At 33.8% G+C, this 27,280-nt stretch overlaps 2 protein-coding genes and 2 long non-coding RNA genes across 7 annotated transcripts; 3 read left to right on the plus strand and 1 right to left on the minus strand.

Annotated features, from left to right (window-relative positions):
• Positions 1-3,274: 3,274 nt before the first annotated feature.
• LOC130051318 (uncharacterized) lies at positions 3,275-3,966 on the minus strand. Its single transcript, XR_008799778.1, has 2 exons — positions 3,805-3,966; positions 3,275-3,478 (listed from the first exon to the last, which is right to left on the minus strand). It is a non-coding gene; the product is annotated as an uncharacterized LOC130051318 (long non-coding RNA).
• A 944-nt stretch (positions 3,967-4,910) lies between these two features.
• On the plus strand, positions 4,911-9,481 carry LOC125678276 (uncharacterized). The gene is made up of 5 exons (XM_056153282.1): positions 4,911-5,054; positions 5,191-5,304; positions 5,862-5,901; positions 6,349-6,861; positions 8,747-9,481. The coding sequence occupies exons 1-5, from the start codon at positions 5,006-5,008 to the stop codon at positions 8,760-8,762; spliced, it is 732 nt and encodes a 243-aa protein (XP_056009257.1). The 5' UTR covers positions 4,911-5,005; the 3' UTR covers positions 8,763-9,481.
• Positions 9,482-10,198: 717 nt separating this feature from the next.
• LOC130051319 (uncharacterized) lies at positions 10,199-13,944 on the plus strand. Of its 4 annotated transcripts, XR_008799782.1 has the most exons (5): positions 10,199-10,918; positions 10,960-11,231; positions 11,273-11,348; positions 11,428-11,544; positions 11,586-13,944. It is a non-coding gene; the product is annotated as an uncharacterized LOC130051319 (long non-coding RNA). The 4 variants fall into 4 exon arrangements; XR_008799780.1 differs by having other exon boundaries at positions 10,960-11,348; XR_008799781.1 differs by having other exon boundaries at positions 11,039-11,348.
• A 4,239-nt stretch (positions 13,945-18,183) lies between these two features.
• On the plus strand, positions 18,184-27,192 carry LOC125678279 (protein FAM47E-like). Its single transcript, XM_056145649.1, has 9 exons — positions 18,184-18,373; positions 21,106-21,262; positions 21,482-21,708; positions 21,982-22,013; positions 22,891-23,450; positions 24,026-24,190; positions 24,382-24,405; positions 24,467-24,544; positions 26,858-27,192. Exons 1-9 carry the CDS (start codon positions 18,303-18,305, stop codon positions 27,143-27,145), a joined length of 1,602 nt encoding a protein of 533 aa, XP_056001624.1. The 5' UTR covers positions 18,184-18,302; the 3' UTR covers positions 27,146-27,192.
• The last annotated feature ends 88 nt before the right edge of the window (positions 27,193-27,280 follow it).

The raw sequence follows: 27,280 nt of genomic DNA on the forward strand, positions 1-27,280 counted from the left end.
ACATATAGCTTGAAAAATAAAGTTTTTAGACTTTAAAAGAATATTTCTTATTCAACCTGTTAATATCACAGTATATGCATAGATTTTTGAGAGTCAAATTTTCATTTCTTAAGCTATGTGAGTGTGCTTTATACCATCTTTTTCGTCTCGAAAAGACAAAAAAGAATATTTAATTAAAATAAATGTAGGATGGATAGTAAAAATGTTATGCCCCAAACCTTCTATAATTTGGATTGAGCCTTTTTCGATAAATGACTGTAGTGCGATTAGGGGCTGAATTCTTTATTGATTATTATATTTCAATCTTCTTTATACCATTTTTTTGCTTCATTAAGACGAGAAAGAATATATGTAAATAAAACATATAGCTTGAAAAATAAAGTTTTTAGACTTTAAAAGAATATTTCTTATTCAACCTGTTAATATCACAGTATATGCATAGATTTTTGAAAGTCAAATTTTCATTTCTTAAGCTATGTGAGTGTCCTTTATATCATCTTTTTCCTCTCGAAAAGACAAAAAATAATATCTAATTAAAATAAATGTAGGATGGATAGTAAAAATGTTATGCCCCAAACCTTCTATAATTTGAAATGAGCCTTTTACGATCAATGACTGTAGTGCGATTAGGGGCTGAATTCTTTATTGATTATTATATTTCAATCTTCTTTATACCATTTTTTTGCCTCATTAAGACGAGAAAGAATATATGTAAATAAAACATATAGCTTGAAAAATAAAGTTTTTAGACTTTAAAAGAATATTTCTTATTCACCCTGTTAATATCACAGTATATGCATAGATTTTTGAGAGTCAAATTTTCATTTCTTAAGCTATGTGAGTGTCCTTTATACCATCTTTTTCGTCTCGAAAAGACAAAAAAGAATATTTAATTAAAATAAATGTAGGATGGATAGTAAAAATGTTATGCCCCAAACCTTCTATAATTTGAAATGAGCCTTTTACGATCAATGACTGTAGTGCGATTAGGGGCTGAATTCTTTATTGATTATTATATTTCAATCTTCTTTATACCATTTTTTTGCCTCATTAAGACGAGAAAGAATATATGTAAATAAAACATATAGCTTGAAAAATAAAGTTTTTAGACTTTAAAAGAATATTTCTTATTCAACCTGTTAATATCACAGTATATGCATAGATTTTTGAAAGTCATATTTTCATTTCTTAAGCTATGTGAGTGTGCTTTATACCATCTTTTTCCTCTCGAAAAGACAAAAAAGAATATGTAATTAAAAAAAATGTAGGATGGATAGTAAAAATGTTATGCCCCAAACCTTCTATAATTTGGAATGAGCCTTTTTCGATAAATGACTGTAGTGTGATTAGGAGCTGAATTCTTTATTGATTATTATATTTCAATCTTCTTTATACCATTTTTTTGCCTCATTAAGACGAGAAAGAATATATGTAAATAAAACATATAGCTTGAAAAATAAAGTTTTTAGACTTTAAAAGGATATTTCTTATTCAACCTTTTAATATCAAAGTATATGCATAGATTTTTGAGAGTCAAATTTTCATTTCTTAAGCTATGTGAGTGTGTTTTATACCATCTTTTTCCTCTCGAAAAGACAGAAAATAATATGTAATTAAAAAAAATGTAGGATGGATAGTAAAAATGTTATGCCCCAAACCTTCTATAATTTGGAATGAGCCTTTTTCAATGAATGACTGTAGTGCGATTAGGGGCTGAATTCTTTATTGATTATTATATTTCAATCTTCTTTATACCATTTTTTTGCCTCATTAAGACGAGAAAGAATATATGTAAATAAAACATATAGCTTGAAAAATAAAGTTTTTAGACTTTAAAAGAATATTTCTTATTCAACCTGTTAATATCACAGTATATGCATAGATTTTTGAAAGTCAAATTTTCATTTCTTAAGCTATGTGAGTGTCCTTTATACCATCTTTTTCCTCTCGAAAAGACAAAAAATAATATCTAATTAAAATAAATGTAGGATGGATAGTAAAAATGTTATGCCCCAAACCTTCTATAATTTGAAATGAGCCTTTTACGATCAATGACTGTAGTGCGATTAGGAGCTGAATTCTTTATTGATTATTATATTTCAATCTTCTTTATACCATTTTTTTGCCTCATTAAGACGAGAAAGAATATATGTAAATAAAACATATAGCTTGAAAAATAAAGTTTTTAGACTTTAAAAGAATATTTCTTATTCAACCTGTTAATATCACAGTATATGCATAGATTTTTGAAAGTCATATTTTCATTTCTTAAGCTATGTGAGTGTGCTTTATACCATCTTTTTCGTCTCGAAAAGACAAAAAAGAATATGTAATTAAAAAAAATGTAGGATGGATAGTAAAAATGTTATGCCCCAAACCTTCTATAATTTGGAATGAGCCTTTTTCGATAAATGACTGTAGTGTGATTAGGAGCTGAATTCTTTATTGATTATTATATTTCAATCTTCTTTATACCATTTTTTTGCCTCATTAAGACGAGAAAGAATATATGTAAATAAAACATATAGCTTGAAAAATAAAGTTTTTAGACTTTAAAAGGATATTTCTTATTCAACCTGTTAATATCAAAGTATATGCATAGATTTTTGAGAGTCAAATTTTCATTTCTTAAGCTATATGAGTGTGCTTTATACCATCTTTTTCCTCTCGAAAAGACAGAAAATAATATGTAATTAAAAAAAAATGTAGGATGTATAGTAAAAATGTTATGCCCCAAACCTTCTATAATTTGGATTGAGCCTTTTTTGATAAATGACTAAAGATAGTTTCATGATCCCGGAGCCTGGTCCCACCTGGTATATTCAGGGGTCCGTGTTTGCCCAACTCTCTATTTTGTATTGCTTATAGGAGTTATGATATTGATCACTGTTCGTTATCTTCACCTTTCACTTAAAGGGAACGTAGGGTATAAAAAAATATTTTCACATTTCAAATACTAAATATTTAGTAATTAAGTCCACTGGTTATTTCCATTTGATTGTAATCTGTTGTGTAGAAATCGGCTATTAAATATAGCTACACATCATCTGCTGGAGGCTGCCATTTTGCAAGATAAAGTTATGGCTCTTTAAGATATTTCCAACAATCCCATCTGTTTATGACGTATACCGGGCAATTGCCTCTCAGTGAAAGCATCTGATCATGTCTGACTGCAAAGGATATCAATATGAGCCTGATTATAATGAAGTGGAATTATTAGCAGATTCAAATCAAAACACTAGTGCATTGGGATAAATTGATGAAAACGACACTCTTAATTCTTAAACTTTTAATTTTGTATTCTTTATACAGGATTGTTCATTATCTTCACTTCTTCATTCTTCACTTGAACATTCCTTAGCACATATGATGGACAATGACTGGGCAATTCTATCTGTATATGTTGCACAAAGTTGATTTATTCTTCAATATGGATTGAGTGTGGGATATTTTTGTCACTATTCATGTCTTCATTGAGCTGAAAATATAAAAATGAAATCAAACCATTAATTTATAACTTTAGTAATGAATTTTCATGAAAGTGCATGTACATGTATTTCACACAACAAAGAGTTTATTTTTTATAGTAGTTTTCTCTCTTTCTGATTTATTAGTACATCTGTTTACAAGAGAATCTTACAATGTGAATCTGTATACAGCACAAATCAGTTGATTATCACTACACCCCTGCAGTAATTGCCACGTAAATGTCAAGACTTGAAAGATTAACTGCACAGGGGGAATTAAAATGACCTTGGTTGTAAAACTTTGTTAATCATTTAATAGAGAAGTGCATCAAATTACCTGTTTCCTTAGATGCTGATAGTCCAGGTTGGTCAATAGGTTCTGCATATGAGTTTTCATTGGTTTCCAAAAGAAAATGGATTAGCTGAAAAATAATGACTAATTAATTATATATACTTACTTCATATATACTATACTTCATATATACTATACTTCATTTGTTTACTTGTACATTTCCAATTTCTTTAAAAACAATAGTATAATACAAAATGTGCTAGTGCTGTGATGAATTGTGAAAGTATTACATGTATCCTGCTTTTCCTCATCTTTTTGAGCTATTTTCTCTTATTTCTTAGGCTTGCTGCCATCAAATATTTTAGTTACTGCATCTTCTATTTAATAGGTTTTGGTGTGTATCCCAATATCTTAACTTAAATAGATATTAATTTAACTTTGAATATTTAAAAAGCAGTGTTTACCCGTCCCTTAATTCATATTTAGCCTGTACAAAATGTTCACTGGATAAGGATAGATTAAATTAGAAAATTATTATATAAGTAAAAGTTTGTTGTAAATAAACTCTGGTTATACACATTAAGAATTATTAGTATTTACTGAGTAAAAAGCAAATATAACTGGTACTTACCCTGATATCCTCTTTAAAAGACTCTTTCTCAAAATGCCGTTCAAAAACAAAAGATTCATTTCCAAGGTTATGTATCCAATTATTGCACAATGTTCATAGTTTTGGGGGGAGATCAGGGATGCTAAAAGGTAGATATATGTATTCCTTTTCCTTTGACCACAGTGCAAAATTTCGCTTGAACTCCCGACATTTAGATCATAGATACTCTGTAACCCATTTAGTGCTAGGCACAGCAGTTGTAATGAATTGCCGCATACACGTCATCAGCCGCCATGATAAGAGATTCTCCCATTCAGCTCAGTTTTCAGTGTAAATGACAGATTAAATCTTGTTATCAGCAGCAATTATTTTTTCTATGCTAGATTTTGTTGTCTGCATGGTACCAGTTTTCACATATCAAAATTTGATTTTTGACCCTACGTTCCCTTTAATACATGTAGTGAAATACATATTGTAATGAGAAATTCAATGCTCATGCAAAATAAAACCACCATGGAATGAAACATGGGAAAATAGTGAATTTTAAACATGTGGCATTAAAGACATTTATACCACCCTTTCTGAAAAATGCTGCTTTCAATTTGATACTAAGTATGTCCTTTTTGTAATCACAGCATGAATCACACACCAACCCCGAAAGTCAAATCTGATGGGCGAAATGATGGTAAGTTATTTTCTCTCAAAACTGTTTATATAAAAATAATGTCGAGTAGAAGTATTGAATCTCTTGCCATATATCATAATTGATAGCTTTGTCGTCTAATTTCCTGATAAATTGTATGTACCTTTACTTATTGCAGACAATAGCAAGCATCTCAATTTTGCGTTGTATATCGTCGGAATCATTTGTGTAATGATCCTCGTGTTTCTCTTGTTGATGGTTCGTCACTATGTGAAGAGAAAACGAAGAAACGGTAAGACGTAGCTCTTTCATTAGCTCACATGCACTATAAAGCTCACGTAAACTTTTTTGCTAACTTTCAATTGTGTCAATATCTGTCTGTAAACTTTTTCACATTTTAATTTTATTAACTTTATTAATTTTACAAACATACTCTGAGGTTAAGTGCCCTAAGGGATGTGATTTTTTAAATGGAGAATTCAGTTTTTATAATCCCACTATAACATATCCAAATTTATTCAACAGAATTTTATTAGTCAAAATATAAGAGTTTTTATGTTGTTTAAATTGGGGAAAATGCAACTGCTCAGGTGAGTGATGTGGCCCATGGGCCTCTTTCTTTTTGAAAACAGCCACTTGTTAAATCTGTTTGTATGCGTGCAGATTTGTCACTGAAATACAGACCTTGGCTTAATTCTAAAGTTGGAAAAAAGGAAAGGGTTAAAGGTTACAGAAGTATTACAATGTATATATCTGTAGGAACAGCTTGTGTCAGGTGAGTGTTTTGGCCCATGAGCATCTTATCACATAATCAGAAAGTACTCATTTGATATTTTGTCTTAATTACAGACTGCAGACCCGTAGAAGAACCGAAAGCGAACAGTGCAGAGTAAGTCACCACTTAAATATTTCTGTATAAATTTCTTCAAAGCTAAATATCCTATAAACAGAATCTTTAGTGAGGATTTATAAATTGTGGCATTATTAGCGAGGTGTTGAGATAACTAAAATTGAATATCGCTAACAATTTATTCCATTTCGGAGGTAGTAGTTGTCTTTCTTGGAATGATTAAGTTGCTTAAATTAGCTCTTCCTAAATATATATATATATCAATTTTTATGGGAAAATCACTAAATTTGTGTCTTGCTGAAAGTTCCACTTATACGGTACTCTTATTATATGTATATGGGTCAACATTGTAAATCACTTGCTGTTCCTGTCAAACACAAAAATAGTTAGAAATATCATTTAATGTTCAATTTTTATACCATTTGGTTTTTGTGGCTGAATAGTTACTTTTGTTTAGAAAGTTCAATGTTTTATTTTTGTTTTCAGGTGTAAGAGTGTAAGAATTGACATGTCAACAGAGGGTAGGAATGGAGATAGACAGCCCCTCCTGTCCGGCACCAGTGATAATCTGTCCGTGATGACAGAGCCCGTGGAACTGGATGAAATAGAACATCCTGGATTACCTTCCCCGAGTACAGAGGATCCCCAGGATCTGAGCACAGATGGAGATTGTGCTTTCGTGATGGACCAAGAAGCTCTTACCAATGTTACAGACGGAGACCCAGAACACGGCACTTCTGACTCGGGGAATTCGGAGACGACGTCCACTGACGACGGCACAGACAGCAGTACAGACCAGGAGGGTATTGGTGTGGATCTGGTGACGGATGCCACCACTGAGAAATTTTCTAGAAAAATCCTGTTTGAGCGGCAGTGGTCCCACCCGTTTGATGGGAGGGGAGAGAGAGAATATTACAGCAGAGCATCTGGGGCAGAAACGATGCCAGTCGTTGATCGTATTTCAAAGGATGACTTGTCTTGTGGCAAAGAGGAGGAAAAGTGAGTATTTTAGAATAAGCATGAAATATGTTCAAGGGAATGAGGATCGATGTTTACAGATAAAGCATATACATAATCTCTAACTGTTAGATTAACATCACTCTTATTTACAACAACAGTATATAAGTATAAGTAATTTCCAGTCTGATTAAATCAAACCTCTCACTTCGCTCGATATACAGACAATCGCTGCAGCGATTGTCCATATATCGCGCGAAGTGAGAGGTTTGATTTTAATCAGACTGAGCAATTTCTTAATTGGATCTAAATCGGTCTTCATATTTGTATATTTTTTGGCTCATATTGTTTTTTTTAAAGAATGACTACTAGCAACTCTTGCTTGAGCCAAACTTTCCAAGTTTTCCAAGTACACAATTCGAAATTTTTATTGGAAAAAATTCTGTTTGGTGTTAGGTATTGGTATTCATGGAATAACCAGCCTCTGTCAAGATACTGCTTTAACAGTCGCATAACTTAGTCTTACGGGCAACGGGCAATACGTCAGCTGGTAAATGGGAAATGTTTGTGATCGTTAAAGCGGAACTCTTGAAATCTGAACACTGAGGCTAGTTAGTCCATATACTCTATAAAACGAAATGTCTAATTAAATCTAATGAATTCTAATTAAAAATAGGCAGACCACTGATCACATGACTGAAATACGTTATGTTAGCTGCAGATCTGTAGCTCTCTGAGAAAATATTATCTGTCCCAATCAGAGACCTGTTCCGCTATTTACTCAGAGAGCTACAGATCTGCAGCTAACATTTTGTCAGAGACTCCATGTTAAAATGATGGCTGTCGTCCGAGTACTAACTGTGTTATGTCTCGTACAAGGGCGTGACTCAGCATAAATTTTGAGTACGCGAGACATTTATAATTATGAAGGAGTTCCGATTCACGGTTTGGTACAAATGTGATATGTTACAGTGATAAGGATTTCAAATACCCGAATGAATTAGAATTTCGCTGAGGAATGATTTTTGTTTTTTATTTTCCCCTAATTTCTCTGCCAGATCTCTTGAATTTAATGAAATCATTCAGAATTAATTTGATTTGAATAGTTCTTTGGAATTCTTGAATATTGATAAGATTGAACATGTTAAAGTTGCCGTTTAAGTATATATGATTATAAAAGCTAGGCAGTAAATATGGTAGTGCATATGCTAGAGCACAAAATTAAATGTCATCATAGTTTACCTCTGATGTTAGCTTAATTATAAGTACTTCATATTCCCTTGTCATATTTTAAAAGTCCACGAAAATGTGTTTTATTTGATATGTTTTCAAAAATATTTTATCGACAAGTTTTTTTTTTTTTAATTTAAAAAAAAGTTGAATAAATGTGTTTGTAACAAAGTGAAAACTTGGTTTTATGTTATAAATTTTCATGAATGATTGATTTTGCCTTAATTACTAAATCTGAAAAGAAACTGAAAAATATTGAAAGAGTATCTGCATTCCTTATAATCTGAATATCAGAGGAAGTTTAACAGGAGAATATAAGGTAATCAGTTTTCACTGATTATCAGGGGAGGAAACTCTTTCATGCCCATAACTCCCCTTCATTGACAAAGACCCTCTGACTATGATTTAGACATATTTGCATTGAGGGCCCGGCTGTATATCACAATTTTAATTACCAATTATGCGGAAAATTCATTGATTTTTCCATGCCACTGTCCTGCCTAACTTTAAATTTTATGATTGTGCATTATTATACGTCTTCACAATGAAAAGCTTTGCATCTCATCAACTTTCATTTAATTGCCTCAAACTTTAATATTAAGTTTAGCCAGTGAAAATGCAGATTGCATTTGCATATTGGTTCCTTTATAGAATTCGTTTTAACTGTACGAAACATTCATGTCTTGGTTCATTGCAGAAAGTCGGACTATTGACGAGAAAACCCTACACATTGCTTCCAAATATCTGGTGCCTAATAGACTCTACTTGTTGGTTGCGAGAGAATTCAGATTGGAGGAAGCAGATATTGATATAATAAAGTACAATTATCAGAATGAATCTGTACAAGAAGTTTCGTACCAAATGCTGCTGAAGATTTCACAGATTGAGCGTCATATGACACTGGACGGCTTAAGAGATGCTGTAGAGAAGCATGACCGACAGGCCTGGGAAAATATTTCAAGCCACTTACCTGCATGATGAAAATGTTAATTAGAAATATCTCAGGCAATGTACAGCGAAACCTGTCTAATCCGACATGCACTGGGGGATGAAATTTTTTGTTTTTTTAAACAGTGTAAAAAAAATGAAAATATAGGGATGGGAATGCCCTGTGAAATGGAAAGTAGTGTGTCTGATGAGGCAGTTTTTACTGTACATGTATAACTAGAACATTTCTCTTATACCATTAGAAAGTTCCATGTCTGAGACCATCATAAACATTATTTTGCATCAATAACCACACAAACTTGAAACCAAGGCAGCAATAGCTTATTTTTTTTAAAACCCTTTTTAAAAATATTTTCATTGAAGTATTCATAGAGCAACACCCACCTGACTATCGCTTTAAAAAAAAAACCTATCTAAAAACACACCACCATTTCAATCATGTTACAAAACCTTGTACTACTGTAATATTGTAAATCACTATAATGACTAGAGTCCTCATACCGGTAAATATGTATCAGGAATATAGATGCTGCATAAGCTTTAATGAAAATGTAGTGTGGTTGTATATGTTTAAACTCTTTAATTAGGCTTTCTAATACAGCACTCTTCAACAATGCTAAAGCAATGAAAATAAAACAAAACATAATCGTAATAGAAGTATATGTTGTTAATAAAACAATTACTCATAATTACTAAAAAAAAAAAAATTCTAATGCAAATGGGTCCTGTGCTGATGAGCCATGATAATCATGATAGAAGTATTTGCTCATTTAAAACATTCCTATTTATATAATTACTAAAACAAATTTTTAATGCAAACAGGTCCTGTGCTGATGAGCCGTTTTACATTTGGAATTTCTGCACTGGAAGAGTTGTTAATTGTGTAAGGTTTCTTCTTTTACAAAAGAGCTGAGATTTTTTCATAGTTTATTTCTGTTAATGATATTGTAAATGCATAGTTTAGATTTTGTGTGTAGTATCACAATATGATATATTACACAAGTTTGGTGAGATTGTGTCAAAACCCTGTGTTTAGTACTATAGCTAGTGAAATGTCACATGACGTTGACGTGCATTATGCTTGGAATACATGTACACATTAAATTTGTACTATTGCTGTAAACGTACTCCTGTAAAGTGAAGAGTCTCAGTAAACAGCTGTAGTTGTAAACTCTTGTTTACGTCGGATACGTCTAAAAAAAAAAAAAAATGTATGAGAATGGAAACAAAAATATGCATACCGGTGCATTATAACAGAATAAGTTATAATTACTGCAGAAATACGCATACCGGTACATTATAACAGAATAAGTTATAATTACTGCAGAACCTCTAGTTAGTGGAATAAAACACTATATTCATGTTGATGATGGTGTTCTTGGAAACTGCTATAGAGTTCATACATGTTTGCTCGTACAGAAATTGTGGGGCTCATGTATTGAATTGATGAAGGTGCAACTTTTTATATAGAAAGTTGTACACTTTTTTTCATTGAATATGAAGTATTTCAAGAGAAGAAGTGAAATTTTACCGAAACGTTTGAGTCACAAAAGTTGTGTGGTGGTACAACAAGTACAAACACATGAAGCTGAATGACATTTTGTTTCAAACTGCATTGTGGACACACGGGGGTCACTTATACAGTAGATATATGAATGGTAACTGTGTCTTGTGTACTAGATATATGAGTGATACCTGTGTCGTGTGTACTAGATATATGAATGATACTTGTGTCGTGTGCAGTAGATATATGAATGATACTTGTGTCGTGTGTAGTAGATATATGAATGATACTTGTGTCGTGTGTAGTAGATATATGAATGGTACTTGTGTCGTGTGCAGTAGGTATGATATATGAGTGATACTTGTGTCTTGTGCAGTAGATATGATATATGAGTGATACTTGTGTCTTGTGCAGTAAGTATGATATATGAGTGATACTTGTTGTATTTTGTGCAGTAGATATGATATATGAGTGATACTTGTGTCTTGTGCAGTAGATATGATATATGGGTGATACTTGTTGTATTTTGTGCAGTAGATATGATATATGAGTGATACTTGTGTCTTGTGCAGTAGATATGATATATGGGTGATACTTGTTGTATTTTGTGCAGTAGATATGATATATGAGTGGTACTTGTGTCGTGTGCAGTAGATATGATATACGAGTGATACTTGTATTGTGTGCAGTAGATATGATATATGAGTGATACTTGTGTCTTGTGCAGTAGGTATGATATATGGGTGATACTTGTTGTATTTTGTGCAGTAGATATGATATATGAATGGTACTTGTGTCTTGTGCAGTAGATATGATATATGAGTGATACTTGTGTCTTGTGCAGTAGGTATGATATATGGGTGATACTTGTTGTATTTTGTGCAGTAGATATGATATATGAATGGTACTTGTGTCTTGTGCAGTAGATATGATATATGAGTGATACTTGTGTCTTGTGCAGTAGATATGATATATGGGTGATACTTGTTGTATTTTGTACAGTAGATATGATATATGAGTGATACTTGTGTCTTGTGCAGTAGGTATGATATATGAGTGATACTTGTTGTATTTTGTGCAGTAGATATGATATATGAGTGATACTTGTGTCTTGTGCAGTAGATATGATATATGGGTGGTACTTGTATCGTGTGCAGTAGATATGATATACGAGTGATACTTGTGCAGTAGATATGATATATGAGTGCATGTTACGTGCTGTATCTTGTGAAGTACAACTGTAGATTACGATGCTCTTACACTATTTCTGACAGAATTCTGTAAGGTTTTAGAATTTTAACTTCAAGTCAATGTAATAGATCTATAATGTATTGGGAAAAATGCATGAAATGAAAATTTAAACATTCAAATTTTGTGGATATTTTATGAGAATGCAAGTGTAGGTTTTTGTATATCAGTAATTTTATTGTGGATGAGGCTGTTAGTATATCAGTAATTTTATTGTGGATGAGGCGGGTTTTTTTTTATGCATGTCTATGACTGGGTGAAAGTCATGCTTAAAGGCATAGTACATTATTTGTCGTAGAAATAGTGTAGATTAGTACATTATTTGTCGTAGAACAAGTGTAGATTTGTTGACTTAGCGCATTAAGATAAGCTTCGTAATTCACTATGGTTACAGTTGTAACTAACCTGATATGTGTTGTATACAAAATACAGTTAAACTTCATTATCTCGAACACTGATATCTTGAATACCATGGGTATGTCAAAGTGATTCGGAAGTCTCAACCAATTATTCTTTAAGTATTTTACCCTCGATATCTCAAATCCTGGGATAAGTTTTTTCTCAGTCCCATTGAGTTCTTGATAACGAGGTTTGACTGTATGTTTAAAATTTTATGGTATATTCATATTGTATAGAGTATCATATATTTTTCAAATTGTTGTATTTTTAAAAAAAAATCATTTTTCACATTTTGAAATACTCTGGGGGAAATTTATACGCATGTTAAAAGTTGTTGTGTTATATTGAAAAAGCTGCTGTTTCCTTTATCTAAATTTCATTATTGATGTTATGATCATAACTTTGATAACATCATTTACTGTTACTATACAGTCTGATTGATTGTTTCATGACATCAAATAGGGCAACTAAATACGGTATTGATTAAATCTTCATTTACATGTAATAATCACAGACTTCTCAATATTTTCTCCAAACTGCAGGCAGTTAAAAATATCCTTTTTGTATTCAAAGTACATTTTAAAGTAATCTTTGAAGTTTCCATATTATTACTTATAATTACATGCATGAGTGTAGTGTCATGTAAGTTTATTCATGTATAATTTAATGGGTTTTTTTAATTTTCTATTTTTGTACTGTTTATTGTCTGAAAATTATCATCATTGATAAATTCATTAGATTTCATGCAGAGAATTCGGTCATATCAATATGTATTCATACCATCATGATAGTTTTCTATATACCGAATCATCTGATACACTTTCAGTATGTGATATGGATAGGTACATCTGTTAAGATGCTCACCAGAATTCTTAGCAGCCATGACAATTCAGACTAATGATAGGCACCATTAACTATAAAGATTCTGCTGGGTGATTCAGTGTTAGAATGCAGCACACTTTCAGATCTCTCTTGTATTATTCGTGGTCACTGTATGTACATGTGTGGTACGGTCAGATAGTGCCAGTGACCAGAGAGAATTCAGCGGGTAGATAGACTAGAATTCGGGAACTCCAGTTGAATCCCTGTCTGATTTGTCACATTTTCTCCCTCTCATTTTACATTTTAATATTAATGGGTAACTCGTACTGTGTCTCATTTTAATGTTGTAAATATCCAATCTTTATAGGTCAATATTGAGATTCATGCATTTCATGGTCAGATTGTCAAATATTAATTGCTTCCTCTTGGATTTGGGTCTAACCTATTTGCAATATTGGAAAATATTAAGTGCCATATTATGTGAGTGATGTAGTACTGTATATCGGATAATTTTGCTGCACTGGAAATATTGGAAAATTTACCAGAACTAAAAGCACTGAAAGTTCTTTTTATATAGATACACTTGTTAAATGAAATTGTGCCAAAAATAGGCTTAATTTTTTTTTAATGAAATGTGCTAGATATTCCTTATGCCAATATTACCCGATATACAGTAACATTGAACTCACTTTAAAGTTATGAATGTTAGTAACCCCTCATTCTATGATAAGTTTTGTTTGATTGGAGTAAAATACATTGTTAATGAAAGTATAAACCCATTGTAAAATGGCTAAACCAAGATCATATATAGATGTTTGAATGGTGTGGAATTAAATGCTTCAACAACATTGAAAATGTTAATGGAATGTATTAATTTGCAATTGAACCATTTTTTTTTTCTGTAGGATAATTCAAGTGTGTATGTCCAGTGAAAAATTATTGAAAGAATTAATAAAATGTTGATCAATTGTGAATGTTTTTTTTAATTCTTGGTGACTTACCTAGAAGGGCATGGATTCCCAGTGTTTTACGCATAGATTTCTAAAAATTTACCAATCATTGGTGGATAACACAGAAATGGGAGATAGAATTACTGAACTCTGGAAAAGCACTGCCTGAGGCTAGCAGATAGAATTACTGAACTCTGGAAAAGCAATGCCTGATTGTAGAGGCTAGCAGATAGAATTACTGAACTGTAGGAAAGCACTGCCTGATTGTAGAGGCTAGCAGATAGAATTACTGAACTGTAGGAAAGCACTGCCTGATTGTAGAGGCTAGCAGATAGAATTACTGAACTGTAGGAAAGCACTGTTTGATTGTAGAGGCTAGCAGATAGAATTACTGAACTCTAGGAAAGCACTGCCTGATTGTAGAGGCTAGCAGATAGAATTACTGAACTCTAGGAAAGCACTGCCTGATTGTAGAGGCCTATCAGTATCATATATTGTAAACTGGCAGGTCTTGAAGGCTTAGCGCTCGTTATGTTGGCATCTTGTAAATCTCAATGTAAGCCCTTTGAGCTATTTTATAAGCCTGTTTTGTACGTTGCCTTTTGCTGGTGTTGTGAACAATGTTGTTGGCTTGCAGATCTCGTGAGCTTAATTAAGGTGATCAAATCACTCACTACACCCTGAAAGAGTATGTCAAATCAGCATGAAATGATTTTTAATCATGAAAGATATTATGATATGTAATAAGTGCATTCGTCAAAAAGGAAGAAAATGTGCAATTTTGGATAAAAAGCATGATTTTCAGACATTTATTTCATTTGAACTAAAGCCTCTGGGAGATTTGAACTTGGGACCTCAAGGTCACTAACTTGATACTTTATCCACTCAGCTACTGTGATAGTCAAATTTAACAAATCGATCGATACAAATAATTTCACAAAACATTTAAATAGCCATCTTATTGTATAAGTCTTGATGTAAGGAGCAACTCCAAATGTAAACTTGATTCTGTAGACCTAGTGCAAGTCTGATCCTGAAGTTTGAAAACTTATGCTCCATAACCATAAAATGAAAATAGACTTTTAAAAGTCAAAAATAAGAATATACCCTTGTCACAAATAATTTGTCATTTTGAATTAAAATTAAGTTTAGTATTCAGAACATGTAAACCTAATGTAAATCTGATCCTGTAAACCTGATGTATGTCTGATCCTGTAAACCTAATGTAAGCCTGATCCTTTAAATCTAATATACACATGTAAGTCTGATTCTGTAAACTTAATGTAAATCTGATCCTGTCAACCTAATGTAAATCTGATCCTGTAAACCTAATGTAAGTCTGATCCTGTAAACCTAATGTAAGTCTGATCCTGTAAACAACTTAATGTAAGTCTGATCCTGTAAACAACCTAATGTAAGTCTGATCCTGTAAATCTAATGTAAGTTTGATTCTGTAAATCTAATGTAAATCTGATCCTGTAAATGTAATGCTAGTCTGATTCTGTAAACCTAATGTAAATCTGATCCTGTAAACATAATGCAAGTCTGATCCTGTAAATTCAATGTAAGTCTGATCCTGTAAACATAATGTAAGTCTGTTCCTGTAAACTTAATGTAAGTCTAATCCTGTAATCTAATGTAAGTCTGATCCTGTAAACAATCTAATGTAAGTCTGATCCTGTAAACAATCTAATGTAAGTCTGATCCTGTAAACCTGATGTAAGTCTGATCCTGTAAACAATCTAATGTAAGTCTGATCCTGTAAACCTAATGTAAGTGTGATCCTGTAAATCTAACGTAAATCTGATTCTGTAAACCTAATGTAAGTCTGATCCTGTAAACAATTTAATGTAAATATGATTCTTTAAATCTAATGTAAATCTGATTCTGTAAACCTAACGTAAATCTGATTCTGTAAACCTAATGTAAGTCTGATCCTGTAAATGTAATGTAAGTCTGATTCTGTAAACCTAATGTAAAATCTGATCCTGTAAACCTAATGTAAGTCTGATCCTGTAAACCTAATGTAAGTCTGATCCTGTAAACCTAATGTAAAATTTGATCCTGTAAACCTGATGTAAGTCTGATCCTGTAAATCTGATCCTGTAAACCTAATGTAAGTCTGATCTTGTAAACCTGATGTAAGTCTGATCCTGTAAATCTAATGTAAGTCTGATCCTGCAAACCTGATGTAAGTCTGATCCTGTAAATCTGATGTAAGTCTGATTCTGTAAATCTTATGTAAGTCTGATCTTGTAAACCTGATGTAAGTCTGATCCTATAATCCTAATGTAAATCTGATGTAAGTCTAATTCTGTAAATCTGATGTAAGTCTGATTCTGTAAACTTAATGTAAGTCTGATCCTGTAATCCTAATGTAAGTCTGATCCTGTAAATCTAATGTAAGTCTGATCCTATAAACCTAATGTAAATCTGATGTAAGTCTGATTCTGTAAATCTGATGTAAGTCTGATTCTGTAAACTTAATGTAAGTCTGATCCTGTAATCCTAATGTAAGTCTGATCCTGTAAACCTAATGTAAATCTGATCCTGTAAACTTAATGTAAATCTGATCCTGTAAATCTAATGTAAGTCTGATCCTATAAACCTAATGTAAATCTGATGTAAGTCTGATTCTGTAAATCTGATGTAAGTCTGATTCTGTAAACTTAATGTAAGTCTGATCCTGTAATCCTAATGTAAGTCTGATCCTGTAAACCTAATGTAAATCTGATCCTGTAAACTTAATGTAAGTCTGATCCTGTAAACCTAATGTAAGTCTGATCTTGTAAATTTAATGTAAGTCTGATCTTGTAAACCTAACATAAGTCTGATCTTGTAAACCTAATGTAAGTATGATTCTGTAAACCTGATGAAAGTCTGATCTTGTAAATGTAATGTAAATCTGATTCTGTAAACCTGATGTAAGTCTGATTAGATGTAATCCTAGTGTAAGTCTGATCCTGTAAATCTAATGTAAGTCTGATTCTGTAAACCTAATGTAAGTCTGATTCTGTAAACCTAATGTAAGTCTGATCCTGTAAATCTTATGTAAGTCTGGTCCTGTAAACCTGATGTAAGTCTGATTCTGTAAACCTAATGTAAGTTTGATCCTGTAAACCTAATGTAAGTCTGATTCTGTAAATTTAATGTAAGTCTGATCCTGTAAACCTAATGTAAGTCTGGTCCTGTAAACCTAATGTAAGTTTGATCTTGTAAATTTAATGTAAGTTTGATCCTGTAAATCTAATATACACATGTAAGTCTGATCCTGTAAATGTAATGTAAGTCTGATTCTGTAAACCTGATGTAAGTCTGGTCCTGTAAACCTAATGTAAGTTTGATCCTGTAAACCTAATGTAAGTCTGATTCTGTAAACTTAATGTAAGTCTGATCCTGTAAACCTAATGTAAGTCTGATCTTGTAAATTTAATGTAAGTCTGATCTTGTAAACCTAATGTAAGTCTGATCCTGTAAACCCGATGCAAGTCTGATCTTGTAAATCTATAATGTAAGTCTGACCCTGTAAATGTAATGTAAATCTGATTCTGAAAACCTAATGTAAGTCTGATCCTGTAAAGCTAATGTAAGTCTGATTCTCTAAACCTAATGATACAACCCTAGAGGAAATCCCACTCTATAAATTTAAGTTACAGTGTACGTACGTGTAAGCAATTATATAATTCGATAGGAAATAACCTAGAATTAATTTATGTTGATTAATCATTTATAAATAATGGAATTATAATATCTAGAAAACGAATTTGAAAACATGTATTCTGGGCAACTTGAATTAGACAAATAAGAGCGAGGTTGATCAACACTACGTTGAAAAACTGGAAAATATATGAAACAATGTGAAAACTACATACAAAATTATCGCAATTCAAGACTGTTGTCTTGGGATGTTCAGAAAAGCGTGATTTTATGTTTGAAGAGATTCAGTTTTGGTGAACATTTTATGAGATGTTATTTTTTATTACCCCCCCCCTCCTTCCCCACAAAGACCAAACCAAAACAAACGCCAATAAAATTCTTCAATTTACGGAGATGATTTTAGCATCAGACTAGATTAAATACGTCAGAAAAATGTCAACTGGACTCCTGCAGTTGTATTTTAAAATTCCCGCGAAACTAGCGTGTTTTCCTTGACAACGACGGCGCAAGGAACTATTTTCAACACTCTCAGAAATCCCGTATAGTGATACCTGTTGAAGTAAAATATGGACTAATAAGACGTGGTAAAACTGTTTGTATAATTTCAAATGTGCAGTTATTTGGGATTGTGTACAGTTTGAGAGTTTAATTTTATTTATTGCATCGCGGATGTATTTCCGTATCTGATATCTTTGGTGTAAACAAATGGCGGCTAGTTGACAGTGATGGCTGAGCGCAAATATGATTTAGCGTTAGTAAATACTGCACCAGGAACTAGAATAAGAGAGAAACCTTGGTATGAATTTTGTAGAAGATTCTGTTGTTTATGTCAGAGCGCAAATCGCCTCGAACAGTGTATATATTTAGTATGGCATCATCCATTGAACACCTAGCATACATGCAGGCGCTGTTGATGCTGAGTGTGTATCTAATTCCTCGTTCTTTCAATATACAGGGTTTCCTTGCACCCATATTATAATTACTATGAATCCTTTGTTATGAGATACAGGGGCTAGGACGAAGGGTAGGGCATATATTATTCTGAACATGATTACTGAAAGAATAGGTACATGTACTGTTAAAGGTAATGTGATAGCTGACTGCCAAGAATATAAAGTACATATTGAACACTGTTTTATGATGATATCACCTATAAAAGGCATAAGACAGCTTTTGTTGGTGAATTTCACATACAACTCTTTAAATGGACAATTCATTGCATCATTCATTTTACATATCATCTTTTAACTGGCGATTTGTTAATAAAACAATGCCTTCAGTATTATTCATGTCGCGGCTAGACATGATATCTAAAGAGTTGAGTTGAAAACTATATTATTTACTGCAGACACTCGATCACCTCAGTGCAGTCATATAATGATAAGATATACTTTATATATACAATAACAGAGATTGATACGATCAAACTGCATGTTTTTCACACCATAATGCCAAAGACTGGTAGTTAAACAACAGTGCTTATATCATACCATCCATATCAGTTTTTTCCCCGCATCATCTTTTTTCCGCTAATCAGAACCTAGTATATTAAATTTATGCAAATCAAATTTTAGCTATTTCAAAGTCATAGCAGAAATATAGATCACTATTATTTAAACTTATGGAGGAATTGATAAAAACACCAGCATTTGTACGTATAACTCTTAATTTTTAATGCAAAAATTCAGTCGATGAAACAATATACATGATTTCTGAGTTACTGTCACATTTATTATCAAATCTTAATATGGATGATATTCCTGCTTCTCTGAGTCCATCTCTGACAATTTTGGGTTTTGTTCGCTCCAAGTGGCTTTATCCAGGTGAGAGATATATGTCGACCTTCACCTCGTCAATTTCGGAAGACGCACTTAGTTGATCACATACCTGTGCTGTGTACCATTTTTCAAAAACAATTTTGCACTTTTGTTTACACTCAAGTAAATATGTACAATTTGGCGGTATTTTAATGTAAATCACTGCTCGTTATTTTCACCTTTTATAGAAATGTAAATAAGTCGGTTTGCAGAAAAGTTTGCAGTGAACTCCGATATATCAACTGGAAAAAGTTCCAGCAAATGTATTGTAATGCAAAATATTTATCGATAATTATTTTTAGAGTTTAAAACCGTCATAAACCCTGTACCGTTACATGTATGAGTAGCTCAGGTGTAATTATACATTGATTGAAGCAATGAACGTTGCCCATTTAATTAGCTTGTCATTTATTAAATAAACAACGAGGCTTACATACCTGTTACTCGACGCTTGTCAGATATAGGGGGAAACAAAGCACACGGAACTTTCACATCATTACAACTGTATTAACTATATGCTATATAACTCTATTGCAAAAAAAAAATTGTAACAAATTTACGCTGATTTATCTTCCATGATTCAGAAATCGTCGTGAACAAAGCGAAAATTGGATACACACGGAAAAAAACTGATATATGGTATAACATTAGGTCTTTTACTGCCACAGGCAACTACAGTCAATTTACCAAATGTACCCATTGAAATTTCCTGGTCAATAGAGGGCAGTGATATTTTTCTGGTTGTCATGCAGAAGCCAAAATGTTTTTCAGTTCTCTTGTTTTTTTAATGATTTATTGGTTTTTATAGTGGCTGAAGTTTATTTTTGTGGTTTGAATACATGTGCCAAGCATGTCAGCAAAATGTGTTCTTTAAATGGGTAAAGTTTCAAGTCGACTTGTCGCTCATGGCAGTGAAAGTATATTTTAGTATAGTATATACTAGGTACATTTTAGTTAATTTGATTACAAATATTTGGCAGTGTATGGAAATAGTTTAGGAAATTTGGCAGAAAAAGAATTAATTGATTCATGGAATATTGTTTGTGTGTGTGTAAGATTTATAGGGTTATTTTCTTGATTTAAATCTATGATCCACCAGTACAGGGAAATCCCTGACCAGGATGTACAGTATTCTTGTAAAAGCATCTTATACTGGTGATAATTTATAAAGGTTATTAACCGATGATGAAATTAAATGATTCCATCCTACATATTTTATCAAATATATGCCATGAATCATTAAATATTACTCTGGGTACAATAATTGATGCTACATGTATAGGCTTTGATATCCATGTATAAGCAGATTACCTGTGGATAACAGGCACAGGTTTAAGGATTTTTATTATTGGGTTCAGTTTATCTGAAACATACAGTGACAATTTTTTCTATGAAAATTTGGGAAAGCATGAAAATTTATTACCAACATGTGGATCAAGAGATGGACTTGAACAGTGTGAGACTTGCACACAAAGCATGTGACTCCAGAGATTTACGTGTATACCCATAGATGTGAAATATCTATGGCTTATTCTACAGGTTTTGTCAATTGCATGGAAGTTGAAATTATTGTCACAATTTAGGAAACTCTTTGTTATACCTATCCTCTAATTATTTTTTGATCGTGGATATATGTGGTAAATGAATTAATTATCATGATGGTTTTTCCAAATTAGTTTGATTTGATTATCATTTTGTGTGGGTTTTTTAGGTACAAAGAAAGACTACAAACAAAATATATTAAATCACTGAAACCGGAAGACACTTCTAAGTCACTACTAGGCAAGGACTGGATTTTTGTAAAAGATGGTCTAGACGATTTCAGAGATGGTCTCCCTCCGCCAGTGAAGGGAGACATATTAATAAAGGTAATGATTGCAAGATTGACCTTACAATGATAGAATGATAAAAGAGGTAGCTGGTTAAGTTGAACAATTCTACAATCTAGTCTATCTGGAAATGTAAAGTAATTTTATTATGACACAACATACTATTAATACTAGATAAGATTAAACTATGAAATCATTGAAAGTCTTGTTCAAATCATTGAAAATTTAGGAAACTTCATCTTCTTCCTTGAATCTTAGGGATCGAAAGGACCAGGTCCGAGTCTGAAAGGCAGCAGTGAGAACGTCAGCCCAGTGAAGCAGCCTGCTGTCCGGAATCGCTTCAGTAAACACCAGATATGTTATTCCAGATCCACCCCACTTCAGCAAAACAGGAGAGACCACATCGATGAAATCGAGTACAGTCTTGTTCTGCACCCCCTGGCTCTGTATCCTCATCTGGAAGAAAGTGTCCCTCCAGAGGTATAGTAAAATAAAAAACATGATCAGAAAGTGTCCCTCCAGAGGTATAGTAAAATAAAAAAACATGATCAGAAAGTGTCCCTCCAGAGGTATAGTAAAATAAAAAAACATGATCAGAAAGTGTCCCTCCAGAGGTATAGTAAAATAAAAAAACATGATCAGAAAGTGTCCCTCCAGAGGTATAGTAAAATAAAAAAACATGATCAAAAAATGTCCCCCCGGAGGTACAGTAAAATAAAAAACATGATCATCATCATAAAATAGTTAATCTACACCAGCTCTGTGAAGAAAGTGTCCCTCCAGAGGTATAGTAAAATAAAAAAACATGATCAAAAAATGTCCCCCCCCCCCCAGGTATAGTAAAATAAAAAACATGATCATCATCATAAAATAGTTAATCTACACCAGCTATGTGAAGAAAGTGTCCCTCCGGAGGTATAGTAAAATAAAAAACATGATCATCATCATAAAATAGTTAATCTACACCAGCTCTGTGAAGAAAGTGTCCCTCCGAAGGTATAGTAAAATAAAAAAACACGATCATCATCATAAAATAGTTAATCTACACCAGCTATGTGAAGAAAGTGTCCCTCCAGAGGTATAGTAAAATAAAAAACACAATCATCATCATAAAATAGTTAATCTACACCAGCTATGTGAAGAAAGTGTCCCTCCGGAGGTACAGTAAAATAAAAAACATGATGATCATCATAAAATAGTTAATCTACACCAGCTATGTGAAGAAAGTGTCCCTCCAGAGGTACAGTAAAATAAAAAAAAACACGATCATCATCATAAAATAGTTAATCTACACCAGCTATGTGAAGAAAGTGTCCCTCCAGAGGTACAGTAAAATAAAAAAACACGATCATCATCATGAAATAGTTAATCTACACCAGCTATATAAAGAAAGTGTCCCGGGGGTATAGTGAGAAAGTGTCCCTCCAGAAGTAATGATTTAATGAAAGATATAACAGTTAATCTACTCTCGCTATGTGAAAAAAGATACATATAACAGTTAATCTACACCCAGCCATGTGAGGTTAATATCTATTCTTATATTATTCAATGTTGCAATCTGCCACCCAACCCCAATCCCCCTCCCCAAGTACATCTCAAAAAAGTTTCCCTCTGGGGGTATAGTAAAATAAAAGATATAGCAGTTAATCAACACCCAGCTATGTAAGGGTACTATCCTTATTTTATTCAATGTTCAACGGAACGTAAAACAATCAATCAAAACCTGTCTTTGTTGCATCATCTCTCTTTATCAGTCTCTTCCCTGTCTTTATGTTGTTACCTGTCTTTGTTGCATCATCTCTCTTTATCAGTCTCTCCCCTGTCTTTATGTTGTTACCTGTCTTTGTTGCATCATCTCTCTTTATCAGTCTCTCCCCTGTCTTTATGTTGTTACCTGTCTTTGTTGCATCATCTCTCTTTATCAGTCTCTCCCCTGTCTTTATGTTGTTACCTGTTGTTTGTTTTGAAGGAGGAACACATAAAGAAAGTAACCAAGGATTTCTGTGACTGGGTGGCAGAAAGCCTGGGAGGGGACCAGAACAAGTTTGAGGAGTCCACCATTATGAGCCTGTTTGCCAGCGGGTATGAGACCAAGCCTGCCCTGTCGGTCCCTATCCATGTCGTAGAACTCACTAACGTTCCCCAGGAGTTACGTCAGCAGGCTACTGTATCTAACCAACAGACAAATAAAAACATACCACCCCCAGAAAAAGCATCCACAAACTGGGTAAGAAATGACATCTTTATATCAGAGCAAAATCCATTATTAGATAAAAATGAGTGTAAGAAGAGATTTATGAAAGAGTGTCAGTTAGAAATGGTTGATCATCTGTTGTTAAATGCTTACATACAGACACCCAATAGTGTTCACAGCTTAGTATTTAAAGTCACTAGTCAACAGGATCAATGACCAGGTAGAGTTACCAGTCCTGTACCAGATTTATCTGTCCTACTCGTGATATGAAGTGAATAGTAATGGGAGTAAAGTATGAGTCTTTCGTTAATACAATTTGTTAAAGTAATAAATTTTGATAAAAAGTCAAAGTTATTTGGTAAATAGATTTTGACTACAAACTTTATTGAAAAAAAATGGAAGCAATTCATATGTAGGTACATGTATATGCTTGTAAATGCAGAAACAATTCAAAATGTTTTACAACTTTGTTTGTACACATTAATTGTCCAAAGTGCTTTCCAAATATCTAGTGCTCTAAGTACATTGTATTTACATAACATGTTTATCAAATGTTTACCAATGAATAAAAAAGGTGATTCAATTTGCATATTAAATTTACAATTTAGAAATACTCTAGTCAGTATGAGCCAAGCTGGGTGAAGTTCAAATATGGGGCATGGTACCTGGATCCCACATCATGGAGCAAGAGGCGGGATGATGAACTGTTAGAAAACCCCAAGGACATCAAAGACAAAGAAATGTCGGAGGCAAAGAAGAAAAGTAAAGAGTTGGTAAGAACCTGACTGTCATTCAAAATCAACAATACATTGCTATGGTGATGTTACTGTAAATAAATGTATAGCTGTTGTACTCATTTTATTTTTCTAATTAGGCTTTATGCGTCTCCTAATATTTTTATAGAATCATGTGATAGCCCAGTCACAGGGTGCTATATTTTATGTTTCCTCTATGATTGTTTTAGAATCACGTGATAGCCCAGTCACAGGTTGCTTTATTTTATGTTTCCTCTATGATTGTTTTAGAATCATGTGATAGCCCAGTGACAGGGTGCTAAGCTGTTCATGGACTGGGTAAACGATCCTAAGCGACAAATTGATCCCAAGAGCGAGCATTCTAAACCCGAGGTAAGTCATTAACACAGCACTCTTACACTCACACACTCATAAACTCGTTCACTCACACATTCCTACACTCATAAACTTGTACACTCATATTCATAAACTTGTACACTCATATTCATAAACTTGTACACTCATAAACTTGTACACTCATATTCATAAACTTGTACACTCATATTCATAAACTTGTACATTCATACATATGTACATTCATAAACTTGTACACGTATATTCATAAACTCATACGCACATAAACTTGTACACTCATACTCTCACACACATACAGATGGCAAGACTAGCCCTGACACAGCACTCATACACATGTACACTCATAAACTTGTACACTCATACAGATGAAACAGGTAGAGGAAAAGTAGCCCTTAATCTTAAGTCAGATGTTTAAACACCAGACGGAGTTCAGATCGTGGTTCCCTCAGTCTCTAGTGAGGTGTTCTGTTCAGTCTCTATTGAGGTTCTGTTCAGTCCCTAATGAGGTGTTCTGTTCAGTCTCTAGTGAGATGTTCTGTTCAGTCTCTATTGAGGTTCTGTTCAGTCCCTAATGAGGTGTTTTGTTCAGTCTCTAGTGAGGTGTTCTGTTCAGGCTCTAGTGAGGTGTTCTGTTCAATCTCTAGTCCGGTGTTCTGTTCAGTCTCTAGTGAGGTGTTCTGTTCAGTCTGTAGTGAGGTGTTCTGTTCAATCTGTAGTGAGGTGTTCTGTTCAGGCTCTAGTGAGGTGTTCTGTTCAGTCTGTAGTGAGGTGTTCTGTTCAGTCTGTAGTGAGGTGTTCTGTAGTGAGGTGTTCTGTTCAGTCTCTAGTGAGGTGTTTTGTTCAGGATCTAGTGAGGTGTTCTGTTCAGTCTCTAGTGAGGTGTTCTGTTCAGTCTCTAGTGAGGTGTTCTGTTCAGTCTCTAGTGAGGTGTTCTGTTCAGGCTCTAGTCCGGTGTTCTGTTCAGTCTCTAGTCCGGTGTTCTGTTCAGTCTCTAGTCCGGTGTTCTGTTCAGTCTCTATTGAGGTGTTCTGTTCAGTCCCTAGTGAGGTGTTCTGTTCAGGATCTAGTGAAGTGTTCTGTTCAGTCTCTAGTGAGGTGTTCTGTTCAGTCTCTAGTGAGGTGTTCTGTTCAGTCTCTAGTGGTGTTCTGTTCAGTCTCTAGTGAGGTGTTCTGTTCAGTCTCTATTGAGGTGTTCTGTTCAGTCTCTAGTCCAGTGTTCTGTTCAGTCTCTAGTGAGGTGTTCTGTTCAGGCTCTAGTCCGGTGTTCTGTTCAATCTCTAGTGAGGTGTTCTGTTCAGTCTCTGTTGAGGTGTTCTATTAAGTCTCTATTGAGGTGTTCTGTTCAGTCTCTAGTGAGGTGTTCTGTTCAGTCTCTAGTGAGGTGTTCTGTTCAGTCTCTATTGAGGTGTTCTGTTCAGTCTCTAGTCCAGTGTTCTGTTCAGTCTCTAGTGAGGTGTTCTGTTCAGTCTCTAGTGAGGTGTTCTGTTCAGTCTCTAGTGAGGTGTTCTGTTCAGTCTCTAGTGAGGTGTTCTGTTCAGTCTCTAGTGAGGTGTTCTGTTCAGGCTCTAGTCCGGTGTTCTGTTCAGTCTCTAGTCCGGTGTTCTGTTCAGTCTCTAGTGAGGTGTTCTGTTCAGTCTCTATTGAGGTGTTCTGTTCAGTCTCTAGTGAGGTGTTCTGTTCAGTCTCTAGTGAGGTGTTCTGTTCAGGCTCTAGTCCGGTGTTCTGTTCAATCTCTAGTGAGGTGTTCTGTTCAGTCTCTGTTGAGGTGTTCTATTAAGTCTCTATTGAGGTGTTCTGTTCAGTCTCTAGTGAGGTGTTCTGTTCAGTCTCTAGTGAGGTGTTCTGTTCAGTCTCTATTGAGGTGTTCTGTTCAGTCTCTAGTCCAGTGTTCTGCTCAGTCTCTAGTGAGGTGTTCTGTTCAGTCTCTAGTGAGGTGTTCTGTTCAGTCTCTAGTGAGGTGTTTTGTTCAGTCTCTAGTGAGGTGTTCTGTTCAGTCGCTAGTCCGGTGTTCTGTTCAGTCTCTATTGAGGTGTTCTGTTCAGTCTCTAGTGAGGTGTTCTGTTCAGTCTCTGGTCCGGTGTTCTGTTCAGTCTCTATTGAGGTGATCTGTTCAGTCTCTATTGAGGTGTTCTGATCAGTTTCTATTGAGGTGTTCTGTTCAGTCTCTATTGAGGTGTTCTGTCAGCTGAGTAAATAGGGTGATCAAACATGGAGGAGGCTGTTCTCTTGTTTAACATCCGTCATTGACTACATTTACAGAGAAGATTTTGATATTTCAGCTTGTCGATATCTTACTGATAATTATTGATCTCGTTTGTTACGTTGTTTCAGTTTCTGGATGAGGTGGCTAAAATTCAGGAACAAGCGGTGATAGATGAACAGAAACGGCTGAAGGCGGAGCAAGACGCCAAACAGAGAAAGCTTTACACCAGAAAAAGGACAGAGACGGAACAGTCCGTGGCCTGCGTGCGTTCAGGTGTGACGGAGGGGATTGTGAGGACCACTGCGGACACCAGGATGTATCTCGGACTAACACATGTACTATTTAGGCTATGCGTGTTAAACAATTTCCATATCATTATGGAATTGAAACTAGAAAAAAATACACCATGCTTTTGAATATTATTCATTTGTTTTATGTATTGTTGAAATATAAACACTGAACTGTTTTAGTTTTTATTGATTTTTTAAAACTTTAAGGGATTGAATGCTTTTTCCGGACCTTAACTGTATAATTACTGGTAGTTTGCCTTA

Source organism: Ostrea edulis, chromosome 1, assembly GCF_947568905.1.
Source record: "Ostrea edulis chromosome 1, xbOstEdul1.1, whole genome shotgun sequence".
Taxonomy (NCBI): domain Eukaryota; kingdom Metazoa; phylum Mollusca; class Bivalvia; order Ostreida; family Ostreidae; genus Ostrea; species Ostrea edulis.